This window comes from Limulus polyphemus, unplaced genomic scaffold (genome assembly GCF_000517525.1).
Source record: "Limulus polyphemus unplaced genomic scaffold, Limulus_polyphemus-2.1.2 Scaffold3876, whole genome shotgun sequence".
NCBI lineage: Eukaryota > Metazoa > Arthropoda > Merostomata > Xiphosura > Limulidae > Limulus > Limulus polyphemus.
In genome coordinates, this window is record NW_013669486.1 from 41,837 (window position 1) to 62,491 (window position 20,655).

Consider the following 20,655-nt stretch of genomic DNA (forward strand, 5'->3'; position numbering starts at 1 on the left):
ACAGATAAATGTGTTGAGAGAAAAAAAGTGTTTTCAATAATTCTGTGATTTTATAGCAATTAAACATACAGTGAGAATTCAGAATCTTGTTTTTAATCAAAAGTTTCTGACAATATTTTTGTTAATTAAATACATGCCACACACATTACTTATCTTTCACAAATAGTTCTATACAAATGGATACTAGAGAATATGTGCTTAACTGACAAACCAGTTAGAAAGATTTCTGTAGAAATGATCCATAATTTATGGGTTTAAAAAATGCCTTAAGTTACGTATGGTCTATGGTAATGTGTTTTTCTTTCCTGTGCTTCATCTCATTATAAGTCACTTTTCTAAAACATATATTTCCTTGTCTATAGTTTGTTTTATTATACAGTTAGAGCTAGGAAATTAACTCAATTATCTTGAGCATCAATTAATACATTAGTGTCGCATACAATAACCAATTAATCAATTAATGTTACAATTCATGAAAATAACAAGTAATCAAAATTTGTTTTTGGTTATTCCAACTACTCAAGTAATAGAAATATTTTCATTCTAATTGTTATTTTAAAATAATTCAAGTTTCTTCAGCTTAAGCAATTAATATAATTACTCATGAAAATAATCAGCTGACCAAAATTAGTATTTTTCGGTTATTCCTACTATCTAAGCAACCAAAAATATTGCTAATATGATTTCTCATTATTTATTTATTTTTGATGAATTCAAGTTTGTTCAGCTTTAGGCTGACATGAGTGGTTGTATCAGGATTTTGAGGGTCACTGGTTTAATTCCTTTTGCTACCAACCATACTTGGCCTTTCAATTGTGAGAGCGCAATATTTATTTCTTTGTTTTTGATTATGACATCATCCTTAATTTTCAACTGCCAACCTGAGGGAAGGAAACTGGTCAGCAGTACCTGCCAACAACTGTTACACTACACATTTACTACTGAAAAATGTGACTGAACATGACAGTTATTACTGTTTCTGTTGAGAGACTGTGCACTACAGTGTGGATGCATTCTGTTTGCACACAATGCATAAATATGAGGATGTGGCCATTAGTTACATAACTATTCACAGTCACCATTGTTTTGATTTACTTTGTTTGGCAAAACAATAATTGTAGCTATAACTCAATATATTGCTTACTTATTACAAGCTATAAACATAACCAGTTTTACTTATGATAAGACTGTTTTAAAAAAAGAGGAACATCAAATTAATATTCATTATATGCTCAAAAGGAATCTTCTTCTTTATTTTACCTTAATCCCATTTAAATTTTGGGGTTGTCTGCTTAGGTGGCTGGCTCTAACAACAACTCTAAAGGGTGAGCACGTTTAGTGATGGGGATTGCAAGTCAAGCACCCTAACCATCAGGCCATGCCACACCTTATAAGCTCAAATGAAATGTTGACTGCCAAATAACTTGCTCATTTAACGGAGTTTGTAAGAAACCACTAGACATGGACTAACAGCAGACTGATAATGTATATAACATCATTAAGTCATGAACCTATTTGCATGAACAGGGCTCAGGCTAGAGAGGAAGCACTGAAATAGAAAAACAAAAGTCTATCATCATGTGCCATTTAACCCTCTGTATATGGGCTTAGTTTCTTTGACCAACCTTGCAACTACTATGTAACCATGAAACCATAAAACTTTTAATGCAGTAAATGTATCTTCACAGAATTTGGCAAGTATTTTTGTACAGAAAAAAAATTGTAATTAAGTATTTTTACTAAAGATTTGTCTATGAGTTTATGGAGTTAAAAACTGACTCAAATTTTTAATAGTCTGAGCACAAAGTGATTTTTATATTGGGCTAAAAATACTTTTTTTATTGTACTGTTTTCAAAGTTAAAATTTTTCTACACTGAAAATATATTTCTGATGAATAGCTCAACTCACATAATAACTTTTCTTGTTTAATGCTGCCCTCTATATGCACAAATATTTCACTCGCCACTAGCCTCAATATTCTCACCCACCTCACATGTTTAATGTGGTACAACTGTATTGTAGCATGCAAATAATCATGCGACAACCCTCCAACAATAGGAGTGAAATACACTCTCCTGTCACAGCTGGCTATAGAACCCAATCTTCACTTCGAGATGATACAAAAAAAAAGCACCAGAAGTAGGGAGGTAGAGTAGGAAGTGTGAGAAGAAGTAAGTATCTATTGAAAATTTAAAATCTAAAGTCATTATAGTTTTGATACTACTAATTTTCAACATAGTATGTACATCTTCACAAAATTTGGCATGTATTCAGTAAACATTCTAAGTCTTTCAAATATAAAAAATCATATTTTTAGTGAAGTATCTTTAATAAGCTAAAAAACGATCTGTCCATGAAAATATCAAGTCTTTTTATTGACTAGTCCAAGTGCAAAGTGATTTTCATGTTAAGATTAAAAATACTTTTCTTCATCTCAAATTTCCTTTGCGTAATCTCTAAAACCTTGTAAAATACATTTTATGAATTTGTTTTCATTAAAACTTATATTTTATGTTATTTTCTCTAACCCAACTTTATACAAGGTTGTTCAATTTGACTGACCTCGTAACCACCAATAAAAAAATCTAAATAAATCTAAATTACCCTTTTTTCTTTCTAAAATGACTTCAAATCGTAATATGAAACTATATTTGTTTATCCTAAATAGCTTAACACTCGTAACAGTATACCTCTATTTAGAGTTCAATGTTATTGTTTCATTGCCCTTTGGACCCCATCTTACTTGGTTGAGGAAATCTTGAAGACAGCACAAAATGTATGAAATTGACAAAGAATAACTTAAAATTGATGATGAGAATGTGCAAGCCTCATAAAGAAAGCAGTAAATTGAAATATTATCTTTCTATTGGTTATAAATAATCAGACAGCAAATGTCAGAGATAATACTGACATTTTTAGCCTCAGCATAGCAGCTAATAGAATGGATCTGTATTGTTTTTTTTTCTTTTTTCCGAATATAAACTTTTAACTCATAGCTCCATCACCTCTTGACCGACTTGAGATCTAATTACAGTTTTTTACTCAGGAGGTCAAACCCTTTTGATTGATGTATTTGACCAGGCCCAAGATCTCATAGATTAATTTACTCTAATCATGCCTAAAAGAATTTCAATTTGAGGGTAGGCTGGTAGAGATCCTGATGAGTAATAAAATTTAATTGGGTGTATACGAGTCCCACGCTTGGTATTGCTGGCACACAAAAATATAGCTGATAAAAAGGAAAATAAATGTTTCATAGATTAATTACTCTAATCCTACCTAAAAGAATTTCAAGTGCCACTGCTATTGAAGATTCCCTCTTGTTTAAAGTAAGTATGTGCTAGGAGGAACATGGCATGTGAGTTTCAGTTTATGACATGTAACTCATTAAAGCAAGAATAAAAGCCATAAATTTTCCTTTTAGCGTGGGTATATCTGAGGTATAAGTACGTCCTTAGGAACTTAGAGCGAGAGAGAGAAATTCTAAGGTGGGGAATTCGGAGCAAAAACTTGTTACACGATACATACAAGTCAAGATTGATAAGTTATATTACCTTCTGAAATTAAAACTTATATAATATTGAAATTTCAATTATAAATTAAGTTTTGATGCAAAGTTTATTGACATACATTAATAATAAAGTAGTTTAATTAAATTTTGAATGTAACTCCGTAAAAAAAAGTTGTGACATGTGCACTTTGACCTAACATAGTACATAAGTTGTTTGATTTATTGCTCAGCATGTTTCTACAGTTCCTTCCAGACTGTACTGTAAAATATTAATCATTTTAATGTGCCCATACCAACAACTCCTCACTTAAAGTTTAAAATTTTTCACAGTGATGAAGGAATTAGAAAAAAATCTAAAATGCTGAAATTAAATATTTTTATAATACTTCAGTTTCCACCCTGTGAATAAGCTCAGTCTCTGTATAAAAGATCTAGCATCATCAGAAGTTTTCTTGCTAAATAGTAAATGTCTTTTTAGGATTTTTACTACATTTATCGGATGAAATCTATGGACAATTATTTTTAGGACAAATTAATTTAATTATTTTTAACAGAGCAATCTTGCACACATTTGTAGTGAGAATCCACGAAATGGTATCAATTGTATTTTAAGCTTGTTACAGGTTTTGTATTCTATTGTGCATATGATACATTTTCGTGTACAACAGTTTAGGATTCAGAAAGTAACATAATCCTAAATATTCTACCAGAAGACGTCTATTATAGTAAATGAAAGCTAGTTCAAAAATGTCTTTAAATAACCCAAAACAAACTGAAAATAGGAAGATTAGTCTCGTGAGGATAATCGACTAATGAATTTGATGACGAGGAACCAACTTTTTAGAATAAAAGTTTGGAGATGGCTCGACACAGTCAAGCTGTCTTCCAAACTTTTAATCGACTAATGAGTCTAATGATTAAGCAAGTAGCAAATTTCACTAATCGTCCACCTTTTAATTATAAAATATATACGAATACACGTATGTCTAGACCCTGAAGGACTATATACACAAACTTCTGCAGTTGTAAAATGCAAGCTCATCAATTAGAAATAGAAGAATTTGTTTCAATTATCAGAATTCTGTTCTCACTTATACTTTTTTAAATTAATTAAGTTCACAACAATGTGTTTAACAAAATATATTTTTATACAAACATTTATTCAAGATTTTGAAAGTAATATCAATAAACAAATTCTGAATGTCTTTGGAGCATTATACTGTCATTAGTACTACAAAATGTTTCAATTAAAGGCTAATGAGAGAAAAAACAAAAAACTCCAATATTAAATAAATCTAGCATCAGCACAATTTGAACACTGAAAACCTTACCACTCTTGTTGGGCATTTCTGGTCATTCACAACATTTTCTAGGCCAAGAAGACTACAGAGTTCAATCTCATTCACGGCTACTTCTTGATCTTGTTTATTTAATAACCTAAAAGCATTACAAAAATAACATACATAATCTGTGAGGAAAAAATTATTATGAACTCTACAAATTACTCAAAAAAGATTTCAAAATCTAAACTAACTGTTTTACAAAAATACGTATAATTTTATTCCAAATCAAAAGTTAATATATATATATTTGCCAAATTCAAATTATGCAAGTTTTTAAGGTTTTCAAAAATGGTATTCCTTCAAACGAAAAGTAATCCTGACTGAAATTGACATGCTTGTTGGTTTTTTTTAGTTTTAAAACACATTTTTAGCCATAGATTAAACTCAATAATTATTTGACAAAGGAAAGTTAAGAAAACTTTTCTATATAAAACATGTTTTCCACAACTACAATGGTTCCAGGTCTCAATATACTGTGAAATTTAAAACAAAACTGAGACTAAAAAAAATGTTTCTTCTTCTATATTGCAGTATAAACTAAACACTTGAGTAGGTATAATTATGTATCAAAAGCAAGTTAATATGTTTACTATCCATTCATTGAAATTCCAATTTTAAAATGCATTAAATGAAAGAAACCTTCATAGCTTTGATGTATAACAGTAATATATCTACACTGTTTTTAATTGATGGTGTTTTTGGCAAAAAAAACACCCTAAGTTACCCACTTCTAATTTCATTAGTCATTTATACCAAAAAAAGTGTGAATATTACATTTAATGTATTATACTTCTCTAAAACTTAAATAGATCAACTGGCTATTAGTGTGTATCCAATTCAATGATGCTACATATAACCTACTGCAATAAGCATTGTTAAAAAGACACAAATAGTAAAATAGGCTAGAAAATTACTGATTTAGTGACAAAGAAAACATCACAAGATTTAATTTAAATAGCCCTACATTTTTAAGGTACAGCGAACTTATTATAAATGATGTACAATCATAATGTACGTAATCCATCATTTTTTATTTTTTTCTAAGACACTTACACATTATCAATGTCTTAAAATTGTTTGTGTTTCATTTTGTTTCATTCCCCTACTACATTTTTAATAGATTTATGATGTTAAACATACTTAGTTTGAAAGAGAATAAAGATCTGAACTTTGTCCAGGAAAGAAAAACAGATGCAAATGATTGCTTTAAGGATACCAATATGAATTTAGATTTATCAAAATGCAAATCAAGTCATATAAATAATAAAATAAGAAAGTATACTGCAACTTTCCGAAAAGACAAAGTACCAAATGAGTAAACTATATAATTTTAACATGTTTCATGAAAATATACAAGTTCTGGTTTCTTGTAATACAAAAAACACACCAATGTTTTTAGTTTTACAAGTATAATACACACTTTTTAAGGTATATATGAAAACTTTTAAAGCATGGCCAATGTAAGAAAAAGAGAAAATCAAACCGTTCCTACAGAGGCTGGAATGTAGGTTGAGTGAGCTATAACTATCCCCCCCCCCTCTCAACATTAGAAACTTTTCCACAAAAAATCTTTATATGGTTAGATTCTATAAAATCTAAAACATTTACATGTCAATAACACCAATTGTAAGTTACAAAATTAAGCAAACTATGCTTACAAAATTTTGAAATGTAGATTAATATATAGAAACCAAACAAGTCACAAAAAACAACAATAACAACATGATATTCATGATGTCAGAAAAAGACATAGGTTCAATAAATCTTGATCCAAAATGATAAAAACCCTATAACCATAATGATTTCGAAAGGTGGACCATACTTCTTCATGGGCACACATTTTGCCCCTGAAGAAGAAAGGTCCACATTTTGAAAGTGCTTGGGTTATAAGGTTTTTATCATTTTTATCTATAACCGTTAAGATTAAATCAGACTCCAGTAAAGAAAAAGACACTTACATTAACACAGGTTTTCCAGCTATTCGGGGATCTTGCAGAACTTCTGTGATAACATGTTTCATTTCTGGAATTCTTGAGGCTTCAGTTGCATCCATCACAAAAACAATCCCATATACTAAAGCATAGTAATTTTTCCAGATTGCACGGATCTTACTTCCTCCTCCTAGATCATATATAACAAGACGGAACTTTCCATATGTCCTTTCTATGTTGGAAAACCCTACAGTTGGTACAATATCATCTGTTGATTCTGAAAAATATACACAATTACACAGTGAAGCTCCTTTTATCATCCATGGGTAAATGATACTAATTATCAACCAGTTTTGATAATGAATATTTCCTGTGTTGGTAGTGGCCAGGATTCAATCCTAGTTCTTCTTTGATGGAAGTCTGGTGCATCACCTACCCGACATAAGTTTCCCCCATTAGAACCGAAATCAACTAACTTTTTGAATGTTTTCAAGAAGGGTATCCAGGTGTTGCTGATTTCCATGCTAGGTTGATTAACAGTGTTAACAGTCAAGTGGATGAAGATCCATGTTGATTAGATAACATGCCAGACTTCAATAAAGAATTGGGATCAAATCCTGGCCATTACTAACAGGAAAAATAATCCTTCTTGGGACTTCCCTGAAGACAGCAGCAGATCAGCAGTAGTATCATATGATAAAATCTAGTTATAAGTATTAGAAGTGGGCTATTAACTGAATATACCATTAGCTTCAGGCCTTCAATTTTGCAATGGGTTCAAGATCCCCCTGTTAATGCACATTTTTAATTTTAATATAGGAGCAAACTATTATTGATAATCTTCTGCTGTGCCTTATTTTTACTACCAACATTATGAAAGTTACCACAATAATTGTAAGATTGATTTTAAGAAATCCAATTAATCTACTTAAACTTTCCTACAAGTTTTTTCCATGAAAAATTACTACAATAATATCAGATTGTTATTGCTTATGTCTAAATGTTTTTATATATTGAAAAAATACTGTGACACCATTATTTAACACATTTTTTTAAAACCAATTAAGTCTTAGCTATTACATGTCTCCCAAACAATATGTATAAATTTTGATAATTACAAAAATCTATTCAAAGCAATTGTTTTATCTTGTATTACAAAAACAAAAATAAATATAACTGCTATTTCTAAAAACTTCACTATGTTGTTATATTTTGTATGTATATAACACTTCCATTTTCTTTAATTTGCATGCATTGAGTGACAACTACATACATGTATCTATCACCTCCATTTAAAAATAACTACACTGTAATATTGTAACATTATATTAAACCTTTTCTTCAGTTATGATGAACACATTCATTCAATCCTATTAACCTAAAATCAGCATATGTGAAACTACATTTTATTTAATTGACAACGCACTTAAGAATATACTGGTATAATATAAATAACACTTAAAGCATGAAAATATATTTCATATACTTTAAAAAAAGTTTCTCATCTTGTTTCAGTCTTAAATTATAGCTTTTAATAACAGCTCTCTCACACAAGATTGAACTTTACATTTCCATCTCTAACACAGTCCATTTCAATGTATATACAGATCCATATAATGAAGCCTAGACTAACTGAACACTATGTGTAACAAAGTCCATGATAGGCAAGTTTCATACATAACCAGGAGAAAGCTAGTGAAGCTCCATTTATGTACATATAAAGGTTTGTGCTACTAAAGCTTCATACACACACACACATGTATCAAAATTAAAAAATTTTTGAAATAAAATAAATTTCAAAAAGATACTTACTCCTATATACAGCAATAACTTTCTCCAAAATTTTGACTGTTACATTAAAGTTAACACCCTTCTCTCCTATTCATCATTCTGTGATGGCATGTCCACATGTCTCTTCCTGAAAGAGACCACTCCTTCATCCAGTGGTTTTCTGTCACATGTTTGCACACACTCACAATGAGACTAGACAACATTAACCTTTTAAGACAATTGTTCTATCTGAGACCAAAACCAGGAATGGAGGGAAACACATATTGAGATGAAATAAATTTTGAAATTAACTTTAATTTGAAAAATGAGTCTAAAATTAGTCAACTTATCTTTATTTCATGAAATAACTACAATACCCACTTTAAAAATGGATGGTGGGATGCAGGAATAAATATAAAGCAGCATTCTTATAAATGGAATGAATGGCCAATTAGAAGCTCAAAGTTAAGTATGAATTACCCATCATAGTCTGTCCAGAAGTTCCAAGGGCATGAGAAAAGTAGAAAAACAAGATTAAAAGAGTCTAATGCCCACCTCTAAGCATGGGCCAGTGACAGATCCTGTAAAAAGGTGTATAGACATGCCTTCCATGACTACCTTGTTTGGCAGCATAGATATCAGATGTGTCAAGGATTGCTTAAGTTTAGAAGCTCAAATCCTAATTCCAGAGAAAATGCCATGCCTGGATCTTTTAGCACAGTCCATACAATTCTCATGACCAAAAGAAATAGTATTATGAGCAATCTGATCTAAAACAAAAAAGATTTCATTCTGATAAAAAAGCATACAAAGAGCATTTGGTATTTGAAATGCCTACAGAGGTAGAATCTTTATCCAATCTTCTTATGTGACTAATATATTCCCAGATTCTATCACGTAGATGGCGGCCTGTCTGTCCAACATATAATTTTTCATATTGTTTCCATAAAATAGAGTAAATCAAGCATTGAGATATGCAAGTGAAAAACTGTCATATGTTGAAGGAAAACTTAAACCTGTGTATTTCAGTACTATTGTTTACACATTTACAACTGATACACCTGGATTGTTCACACTGTTAAGTATCAAGTGCTGGATGAAAAAAAAGCTATGCACTTGACGGTTATGAACATTTGTGTCATGTCAGTGGGATATTAATGGTCAATCATTAAAAATGATGCTGGTGGACAAATCTTTTGAGAGTAACTTGTTGTTATTCATGATGATGTTTTTAACTTTTTTGTTTCCAGGATGATATGTCAAGACAAGAGGAGTGCGATTTGTATTGTCTTTTTGCAATTAGTCATAAAAGTGATCCATGGGATTTAAAATTCACTGTTGACACAACCTTGGATACAAGAGATTTGGGGTAATCTCTTTTGGTGAAAATCTGAACCATTTCTTGTGTTTTGATATTGATGTTACCCTCCTCACTACATAACATGGGAATTCTTAAGGTCTGGGAGTAAGGGATTGATTGTTTGATGCTATATGGATGAGAAGAACCAAAATGTGGGTAGTAATGAAAACTGGTGGTTTTACAATGAGAAAGTTAAATATCCAGAAATGGTAGTTTTTTTGCTGGAGATTGTTCATGTAAATTGAAGGGCAGAGTTAAAAGTAGCTAGATGAATCAGGAATTTTTCCAAGTTTTCTCTACACACAGAGGATATCTGCTAATAACATCATCAATTATCTGTACCAGACAGTCATCATTTTGCCAGTATATTGCTCGAAGATGTGTTTTTCAACATAGGTGACAAAAAAAATTCTAAATAATAGTCCCATTTTAGTCCCCATAGTGGCACCACAAGTTTGTTTATAAAAGTTACTATTGAAAGAGAAAGCAGTCTAGGTAAACACAAGTTCAGCTAAACAAACGAGAGCATGTGTTGGAGGATCTTAAATTTCACTGAGGTCCAAAAAATGATTGAGTACAAGATTGCCTTCATTTTGTGCAAGTTGATACAACAGGATGATCTGGTGTCTGTTCTTGGGTAAAAGATAAAACACTGGAGTTCTGGTGTTCTCTTCCATCAAATTCTTGGTGCTGATAGGTAATTCTTCAAGATCGACCAATTTTTCGAGGGTTGAATTTACAAGTTCACAGTAACTTGGAAGAAGGTCTTCCTGAATTTGTAGGTAGTAGCACCGATCATTTAATTGTGTTTGAGCTTCTTGTAAATATAGATCTTTGCACCAAACTACCCTTGTATCCTCCCTTGTCAGCTGGTTTGATTACAATGTCAGTTCTTTTTCTTAATTTCTTAGACTTGAAAGCTCAGGTTTACTGTGATTGTTGTATATAATTATTTTGTACAAATATAGGTTATTAACTTAATTTCTACACTTCTGAATGCAGTAATCTAGTGTAGTGAGTTGACCTGGAGGTGGAATCCAAGTGCTAATATTATGTTTAAACTTCAAGAAAGGATCTGTGGCAAAAAATACTGGAAATAGGTTATGAATTAAAGAAATGAGCTCTGTGCCTCAATTTGCAGAAAAACTTTTCAACATTGGACATAGTGATGAAAATATTGACATGATTTTGGACAGAAACAAACATGAGACAGAAAGATCAGATGGAGTTAGTTCCAGATAAAAGGGAATTGTAAGTACCAAGTTTGAAGATTGTTGAGTTTTTGTTTGTACATCTGATTGAAAATTAAACTGTTTATCTAAAGATTTGGGAAGCTACTATCAGTTACAGTATTGCAGATGTAATGTTATGTGTTCATTTTGTTACCTGTATTTAAATACGCATTAGCTTCTATTACTCTATATATTCTTACAGCAGGTACTGGTGAGCTGGCTGACTCAGAAGATTGCCGAGACATGACAGAATTGTGAGGTTCTTTTGTGGAATACTCTGTGTTAAGCTGACTTAAGCACTTTCAAATAAATACAGAACTGATAGTTTAATATATGAATCTTCTGAAGACTGTTAAAAGCTCATATCCCAAAAAAATTTGAGATTGTTATTATGTTTTTAATGTTAGCCAAGCACAATTCACACACAGTTCATGGTCTACGTTTCTTTGAAAATTCAAGAGCGAGAACTCTACTGGGTGGAAGTTAAATTGAAAACTATACAGTACAAAATGTTTACAAAGATGGGTGCTTAAGAAAACAACATGGCTATTTAACACTACCAATATGGGCTGGGTGGGATCCACCCAAATCATAACCACAAAAGTATCCATGAGAGTACTTGTACTATAATTTTTGATAACATAAGCGTATCTTTACAAAATTTTGCAGATTATTAATGAGCGTTACAAAGCTTTCATACACAAAATATCAGGTTTTTAAATTAAGTATTAAGGTTTTCTTTATTAAAGATTTGCTCTTGAATTTTTTCTTTCAGAATGTTGACAATCAAACATGCAAAGTAATTTTGATTTCAAGTTTAAAAATACTTTTCTTTATCTGAAGATTGTCATGTTTCATTTGTGTAATTTATATATCTTTCTAGGTAATCATCAAATGGTTTTTTTTTTAATAAAACTTCATATTTAAACTGTTCTAGCTCTATATGGTGTTGGTCAATTTGACAGATCTCGTAACCATCACAAAAATTAGGAAATAAATCTAAATTACCATTTTTTTGTTCTAGAAGAACTGCAAATTGTAACATAAAATCACAAATGTTTATTCTAAATAGCTTAAAATCTCTTAACAGTATATACCTATTTATATTCATAAATTTGTGTTTTACTGACCTTTGAATCATGTCTGACTAAAAATACCCTGACACAAGTTGAAAATTACATGGCACACATGCAATTTACATCACCATATCAAATAGCACAATGCACAAGCTGCTGGTGAGTATATCCCATGAAGCTTTTTATTATTTTTCTTTCATTATGTTACCTAATAAGTTTCTATTTTTTACCTTTTAGTTACTTTTATAATAATAAATAGTGAAAACAAATAAAAAATATAAAAAATTCGTAATTAAATATCAAACATTATTTTTATTTTCAGTAAAGCTTTATATTTTCTTTGTTAATTTGTTTACTGTAACACTATACTTGATTATCCAGATTGGAGGTAAGTGATCAAAGTATGATGAAAATAAAGGTTACAAATGCAAAATAAAATACCACTGTTAGTATTAATCACAAAATTTCAAAGTACTTATGGTCACCTTTTCAAACTTATTTTCTGTAGTTATTTTATTGACAGCAGATGGCTACCAAACTAGAAGAAACAAAATGAATAGTACTGTCTCTCCTTTTTAATATGGACAATGAAGTTCCAAGTAAATCTCCTGAGAGTTTCTTCTAATCTTTTTACACCCATTTCCTATGTTTATTCTACTGTTAGCGGCTGAAGTAGAAAAGCAATGAATCACCGTTCCTGTTTACATGTTACCATACTTTGAGTACTTTGACACCATCAGTATCAAATAAGCTTTTGCAGCACAATTCCCAGAACTTTCCCTGATTTGAAAACACAGTGGGGTAGGATTTATAAACTTGTTGACAGTACAATGGTTACAAGGACAATTGTCTAAAGTATTATAAAATCCTTATAGCATGGCTTTGTAGAAAGTCTGGGCCAATTCAATAAACTTGGGTGGTCAGGATTTAGTGGTAATATAGGTGTGAAAGTGCTCATGATCATCCTGTTTCCTATTTTACCATGATTACAACAGTAACCAATAAATGCATAGTTTCCAATATTTTGTAAGATACAGTGAGATACATTACATATATCATTACTATTTAGAAATAAATACTTAAGTTTCAGTTATTTTTCTTAAACATAGTTCAAAAAACATATTCAAAAAACAATGATTTCCACTACTTATGATGTTTTGAAATTCTTTTTTGCACTCAGGAGTCGTACTTGCTACCCCAACTTACCATACATTACATATGTATATATATATATATACACATGCCCTTACTATTTACAAATAAATATTTAAATTTCAGTTATTTTTCTTAAACATAGAACAGTAAATAAAAAATATTCAAAAAACAATGATTTTCCCCTACTTATGATGTTTTGAAGTTATTTTATGTACTCGCTAACCCTCGTCATAAGCCTTGTCCAAATTCACATGTTGATGTAGAAAATAATTTTTGTAGACTTTATATATATGCATTTTTGAATACCAAAAAATTATAAATGACTATATCGATAACACAAAAATCTACTATAATTTACCAGGCTTCCTAACTATGCTGTATTTGGGTCTAAAAAAATCTAATTTCTGTTCAGAAAATAACATTGATCATAATATTTCTAACTCTCCAACAATATAAGAGTTTTTCTCTCATAAATAACTTAGAAAGACTAACAAAATTACATAGAGGAAATGTAGAGCTTTTGATTGGTTATAAACTTATAGGGATCAAAAAGCAGGCATAGATAGACAAGTCTTCTCAAATGATGAAATGGTGGGCAGAGCCAATATGGTGGATTTGATAAATATTATGATATCTCAGGAAATAGAAAAGGTAGGAGGTTCTTATTTTATATTCTAGCTTGCCAATATTGTAAATCTGAGTTTATAATCTGCATGAAACCATAGATATTGTATTGTGGGCATCATGAAATGTAATTTGACCAAACGCAGAAGACAATCTTCCAGTGTGACACACAAAAATCAATATTTAGCAATTCTTTTTTGATACTTACTTTCAAATTAAGAAATAAACTAATGTATAATATCAAAATTGGAATTAAAATATACAATTTGATATCAAGTTTATTGATATACATTCGTAAAATAGTAGTTCAATCAAATTTTGAATGGAAGTCTACAAACGTAATGACATGCCCTCTGACCCCTAGCTACCTGTATCAATAGGGTTAAATGGGTTTTTCATTAAAGTGGCAGTGATGAGCAGCAAACTTGGTATCGAAATAGACTCCATGTAGGAGTTAAGGAAGACTCCCAGGTGGACAAGAAACTAAGTGGTAGTCAAATTGGACAAAAAAAATCAGCCAGCCCACGAAAGAGGCTTCCCAAAGAAGAATGGAGGTAGCAATAACCAATTGATGTCCATATTGGAAAACCACTGAGAACAAACTGGATGAATGACAGTACACAGTACAAATGTGAATGTGAAGGAAGGCATTTGAAATATTTGTCTTGAATAAACACAGCCTGGGAGGGAGGGCCAAATTCAGACAAAGAAAGTTGTTTATACGTAATCAAGGAAGAATGAAAAAGTGGATCAGAGCTGACAAGTTGATGACAAGGTGCCAATTCCCCCAACTTCTTGAGGATGATAAAAAGACAGGAATAAAAGACTTGAGTGGAGTGAGAGACAGTTTCTATAGCTCCTAGCACCAACTAAGAGTTTAACATGTCCTGAAGATGAAGAAGATTGGTGAGAAGAGGATAGGAAAGAGAATGATGAGGTAGAATATGAAAGAGGAGAGAGAAATGATGAGAAAAAACATGCAGAGTGCCAGGGTCACTGGAGAAGGTAGAACATGTGAAGGCAAAATGGGAGAAGCGGGCCCTGATGAGACCAGAGCCCAGGATAAGTTCCAAAAGAAAAAAAGAGTCACCACTGAAAGCCATAGTGACTAGCTGTGTAGGAGACAGGATAGAGAATAGAAGCAAAGAAGCAAGAGAGAGAAACGGGAGAAAATTAACCTAAAGTGACTCCAGAAGATGGGTTGCAGACAGTGTTCCTTGTGGGCCAGTGAGTTGGAAAATCAAGAAGATTGCAGGTGAACAACCCAAGTCCCAGGATTCCAAGGAGATGAAAACACTCCCACAGATCAGCAAGACAAAGGTCCTGGATATAAGCGAAATAGAAAGGGATGTGCACACCTGACTGAGGAGATACTCAAAACAACAAAATCAGGTCAAAATAGACACACAAGGGGAAGAAATGGAAACCAAAATGGCAAATAAAGAATAACAGGGAAAAATACAATAAGAAGACTGCTCAGTAACAATGATGAAAATGAAATAATGATCTAGAAAGGTGTATGTAGGCTGGTCTTATGCTGAGCATGCGCAAACTGGCAAGAGCTACTGAACTAAAAGATGGTCTTCTGTACAATAACATGCAATGAAAAGGACTGTAGATGTAGTAATACAGAGTGGTTAATGGGAGTAATGGAAGTTTAATGCAACAGTACAAAATTTAAGAAAAAACTATATCAACATACAGAAGTAACAATGTATTTTAAAATTTATACTAATCAAGATGCAATTACAACCAACTCTATGGTAATTGAGCTTCATTGAAAAAATCCATGTCTTATCAGCTCCATTTATGGTAACAATACTAAAGTTGGTAAAATAACATAAGTTTCTGGTTTATTGATTACAATATTTCTACTTTTAGATAAAAAAATATTGACAGTAAAATTGTAGTTAAAATGTTTGCTTTATACTGAAGTATTTTTCATCATTCTGGATGCATAATAGGAAAGTTTTATCAGTAAAAAAAATAAAAAAATAGAGACCAAGTTAGAAAATATGCAAATGTAAAATTCAACTATGTTGTGATATATTACAGTGAAGTGCCAAGATAAGTTTGGGATTGTATAACTGGACCAAATGTTTTATAAACAATCATAACTCATATAATAATTCAAGGCCCAGTTAAACGATCCAAAACCTATATTTGTTCAGTACTTGAGTGTAAACTTAAGGCCTTACAGTTCCCTGTCTGCCTTCAATTGCATGCTTCACTTTTTGTTTGACAGCTTTAATGCTGTTGGTAAGTCAAAAACATTTATTTAATTAAATAAAAAAACTTAGCAACTTTGACCATGAATATAACAAATCCTAGAAGGTTTCCTTCTTTCAACCAATAAATTATTTCAGTGTGAATAAGAGTAAATGGTTGGTCATACTTAGTTGTTGTTTATCATTGTTTCCTCCTGTCTTTTGATATCATACTTTTCTAACGTGGCTATGCCACTACTGTGGCTCTTGGTTTGAATTCTTCAATTTCGATACCATATGTTCATACAAGTTAAAATAATGCTGTGAAATGTATTTTTTTATTCTTAACTTATAAGTTAGTGTTGTACATACCACCTAGAAAGTGTTTTACTGTACAGGTTTTTCCAGCATTATCCAGTCCAACCATCATTAGTGTAATGACTCTGTAAAATAATAAGAAAAATACTTTAAGTTCAAGTCTTGCTTGATCATACCACAGATATAAAAATGCATGTTATAACAGCTCAAAAACACTTCTTTATTTCTCTAGTTCAGATGTCTCAAATTTATAACTAAATGAACATTCCTTACACATACGTACACAAACACACGTTTTAGCATGTCTTGTATGTGTACATTAAGTCTAGGTCAGCCATTCTCATTAATTATTTGTAAAAATGCACAGTTTCTAATTTAAAAACTTTAATCTTTAGTTCATTTAGTATATAATTAGAACATTGAATATACATTTAGGTTAGAGAAGGGTATAAATATACATTGTATGAGTACTTCTTTGACAAAAACTATATTTAAGTAGATTCACTATATCTTGAGCATATTGTTACCTGGATCACTAGGACTTTTTTCTTTCCAAGTTCACGGTCAAGACTTAAATATGTAATTAGACACGTTGTGTTTTCTAAACACAGTGTAAACTTAAATTCACTTAAGTAATTTTAGATGCACTTAAAATATTATACATGTTCTAAAAACTGATATAGAATTGTATAATTTAAAACTTTTTGAAAGCAAGTTCAAGTGGCTTTTATTTTGCACACCTCTGTGGCTTTCCAAGAAGCATTGGCAACTAATGAAAAACATTACCAGGTTTACAAAGCTGTATCATGACAAAGTACAAGTTTGCGTATGAACTGTCTCAGAGAATATGAAGATCACAAAGTATGTTTTAGTAGATGTGATAACATGTATCTTACAAATAATTGTACACATATCCCACAAATATAAATTCAGGCACAAAGCCTTCATATATAAGGCCACGCTCATTCATGCTAGATTACTAACACCACTGCTTTTTTTTTTAATAGACTAACAAATATCAAGACTACAAAAGACAGAAACAACTTGAGGCAAGACCATATTTCTTGGTGATCATGCTGTATCTGCTTTCCTGCTTTTTTAATAATTGCTTTGAAGAAATGTTTCCATGAAATCATGCTTCTCCAGAAATAGCTATGTCAATGATGTCCCATTCTTTCTGCACCACAAAGCTAAATATTAGTGGTTGCCTAATAACTCCAAAAAAGATAAAACTCTGACATGAGAAAGTAGTTTCACACCTTTATCTTTCTGGTTATTTTATGATTAACATGATATACTAGTAAAAAAAAAATTGAATAATGTTATGGTAATATATATTTATTTTTGTTCATCCATTTGAACATCACTCTGCATATCTTTCCAGCAAAAATGCATTACTTTATTGGCATGAAACTTTGATTAATATTTTATAATCCTTAGTTAATTGTATTTATCATCCACTTAAGGAACTTGAGGTAGGCTTAGTTAAGTCATTTTATGCTCAACTGTATCAAGTTTCATTAGGTCCTACTGACCTAAATGACTGCTTGAATGAGCAAAGAAAAGTTTTGAAAAAATGGAACAATAAAAAAACATACTTAAATTAGTAAAAACAGATTTAAAACTTAATATACATATATTAAATGAAACCTGATTAACAATGAAAAAGAATTTGGCTTCATTATTATTTTGGTATGTTAAAAAAGTTATTGTACACCAGTGATTGCAAACACAGTGAAACTGCATGTCTTTCATATCAGAACAAAAATTAAATTTACAGTTTTATAAAATAAAATGTTTATAGAGAATGATGTAAAAAGCAGTAATTAAAATCTGCAACAAAGATAAGTATTATTAATTGTTTCTTAAGAATCACAATAAAATATTTTCAAAATTTCAATGCTGTGAATTCACTTATTAAGTGCTTGAATGATCTATCTAAGGATGGTGTGTTTGAGTGGTGAAATGTGTAAATGCAAACTTGAATACTGCAATTAGGAAAAGCAGAAGTGGAGAATGATTTGCTTGATCATGTGGTATGTCTTGTCACTGTTACAAACAGTGTTAATCTTATTATTATTTCTGAGTGTTTTGGATAGTTATAACTTATTATACAGATATGAAGATCTACATCTAGTTCCATTTTCAAGCCATGGTTTACTGTTTTAATACTAGATAGATTGATGACTTTTTAATCAGTGGGACTACTTTTTGCTAATGAGTTTCAACATTTTTGCTTCAAGCTTAAATATAATTTAGTTAGAAGAAATATCGAAAATGTGTTGAGTTACTTATACCAACAACTTAGTTTTCTCAGAACAGTTATGTATTTAAAAAGTTTTGAATTATAATGCATTAGAATTGTCCTTGATAAGTTGATGTGTTTGGTTTATCCATAGTAAAATAAAAAAGTTGATTAACTCTTTTTGTTGGATCAACTAGCAAATGAAAAATTTATTATTCGTTTCTCTTAAAAAAAGTAAACTCTTTAAAGTTTTATTCCTAAGATTAAGAATCATTTGTGTCCTTTTTAGATTAGCATTGAGCATGTTGATTTTTTGCATTTCATTTTAAACTTACTGAAAACTAAAAGTGTATGTTTTGAAGTTCTGTCATTGACTCCATACAAATTAAAAGCTTAATTAATAAGTTACGTTTACTTTAGGTAATCACTGGGCAGACTTACCTTGATGATCGGTGACTTTTACAGCAGTCATTTCCCATACCTCTAACTGTAAGGTGGTGAAACTAAAAGTTAAGAGGTTTAAACCTAATAAATCACTGGTGTTTTTCTAATGCATTTAGACACGGGCGTAAACTTAAGTTTATTCACAAAATCAATGATGGATGATGAAACGAATTAAAACACTAGTGGCTTCAGTAAGTAGCGTAACGATAAACTGCCATTGCGGGGTACATGTCATATGTTAAGTCATAGGCCTATGCTTCAACATTGCTTAAATTTAAAAATTTCTGACAACCTTATTTAGTACTGTTAATTTTTCAAGTTACTTGGTAATAATAGGACATTCCGTTATTTAGCTTTCAACTGTTTAAGAACAACAAAAGAAAAACAGATTACTCTTTCTGATACAATGTTAGGCTTAGCTGTTTTGTTAATTAATGGGTTTCACTTCGTACAAGGCCTTGGTAACAAACAACGATTTCGATACGATTTACATGGGGCAGTTAAACTCTCGACTCAGAGTTCGTGAGTTGTCGCACGATTACTACCAGCATATCAAGTGCACTACTTTGCAATATAATACTTTATTGAATTTATTTTACATATTTAATCATTGAAGAGTTACCAATACTGCTGTCCCTAAGAATTTTTAAATTGCTATAACAGTTTATGTTGCTGCGAATTCGGACAAAACATTCGTGTCCACAGATATAACAAGACATGTCCAATAATAAGAAATTGTCAATCGAACAAGCTAGTTGTACCTAACCGTAATTATCATTTACAATTATTAATGCAATTATTCATGATATAGATATAAGGAACCAAGTAATATAAATATAACATAAAATTATTAATAAGTTATGAAATTATATAAAGATTTTGAAGTGTTATATGCATGTCAGGATGGCCGAGTGGTCTAAGGCGCCAGACTTAAGATCTGGTCCTCGTAAGAGGGCGTGGGTTCGAACCCCACTTCTGACAAATGTTAATTAATTTTTTTCTATTAGTTTTATTCATTTATTATATTTACGCGATCAAAATCTATGAAATATACGATTACTTAAAACTATTGAATTTGGTTAAAAGTTTCTTCCGTGTTAATGTTAGTTTTGAAACAAAACTAGCTACCTTCTTATCATCATCATCAAGTGCTGTGCTTTATAGGGTAAGCGATCATGTCCTTGCACTTGTGATTACATTAGTCACCCTCTCTAAGTGTAAACAAATTGTTAAACTGTTCAGGATCTTCTCTCGCTGTCTACCTCTACTTCTGTTCCCTACAAATTTCCCAGTTGTTACCAAGTGTTCTATCCCATTTTTCCTCATCACATGACCAAAGAATGCTGCTTGTCTTTTTCATACTTTACCTACATATAGTAAAACTAAAAATCAGCCTGATAATAAATATAGCTAATAAAATATACTGTTATTTTTCTAA

The 20,655-nt window shown here is 31.0% G+C and overlaps 1 protein-coding gene and 1 non-coding gene across 4 annotated transcripts in view; one reads left to right on the top strand and one right to left on the bottom strand.

Annotated features, from left to right (window-relative positions):
• LOC106470205 (ADP-ribosylation factor-like protein 13B) overlaps positions 1-19,693 on the bottom strand; it is a 38,193-nt gene extending 18,500 nt beyond the window's left edge. The window contains exons 1-4 of one of the 3 annotated variants that reach the window (XM_013930744.2): positions 19,215-19,693; positions 16,583-16,653; positions 6,814-7,063; positions 4,844-4,949 (exon numbers count right to left, since the gene is read on the bottom strand). In XM_013930744.2, the coding sequence (XP_013786198.1) occupies positions 4,844-4,949; positions 6,814-7,063; positions 16,583-16,653; positions 19,215-19,252 (465 nt within the window). In that variant the 5' untranslated portion in view covers positions 19,253-19,693. Of the gene's footprint in view, positions 1-4,843; positions 4,950-6,813; positions 7,064-8,598; positions 8,705-16,398; positions 16,546-16,582; positions 16,654-19,214 lie in introns of those variants that run through there. The other 2 variants (XM_022398810.1, XM_022398811.1) reach the window with 2 other exon arrangements.
• Positions 19,694-20,114: 421 nt separating this feature from the next.
• Positions 20,115-20,198, top strand: Trnal-uaa. Its single transcript has one exon. It is a non-coding gene; the product is annotated as a tRNA-Leu (tRNA).
• Positions 20,199-20,655: the final 457 nt, after the last annotated feature.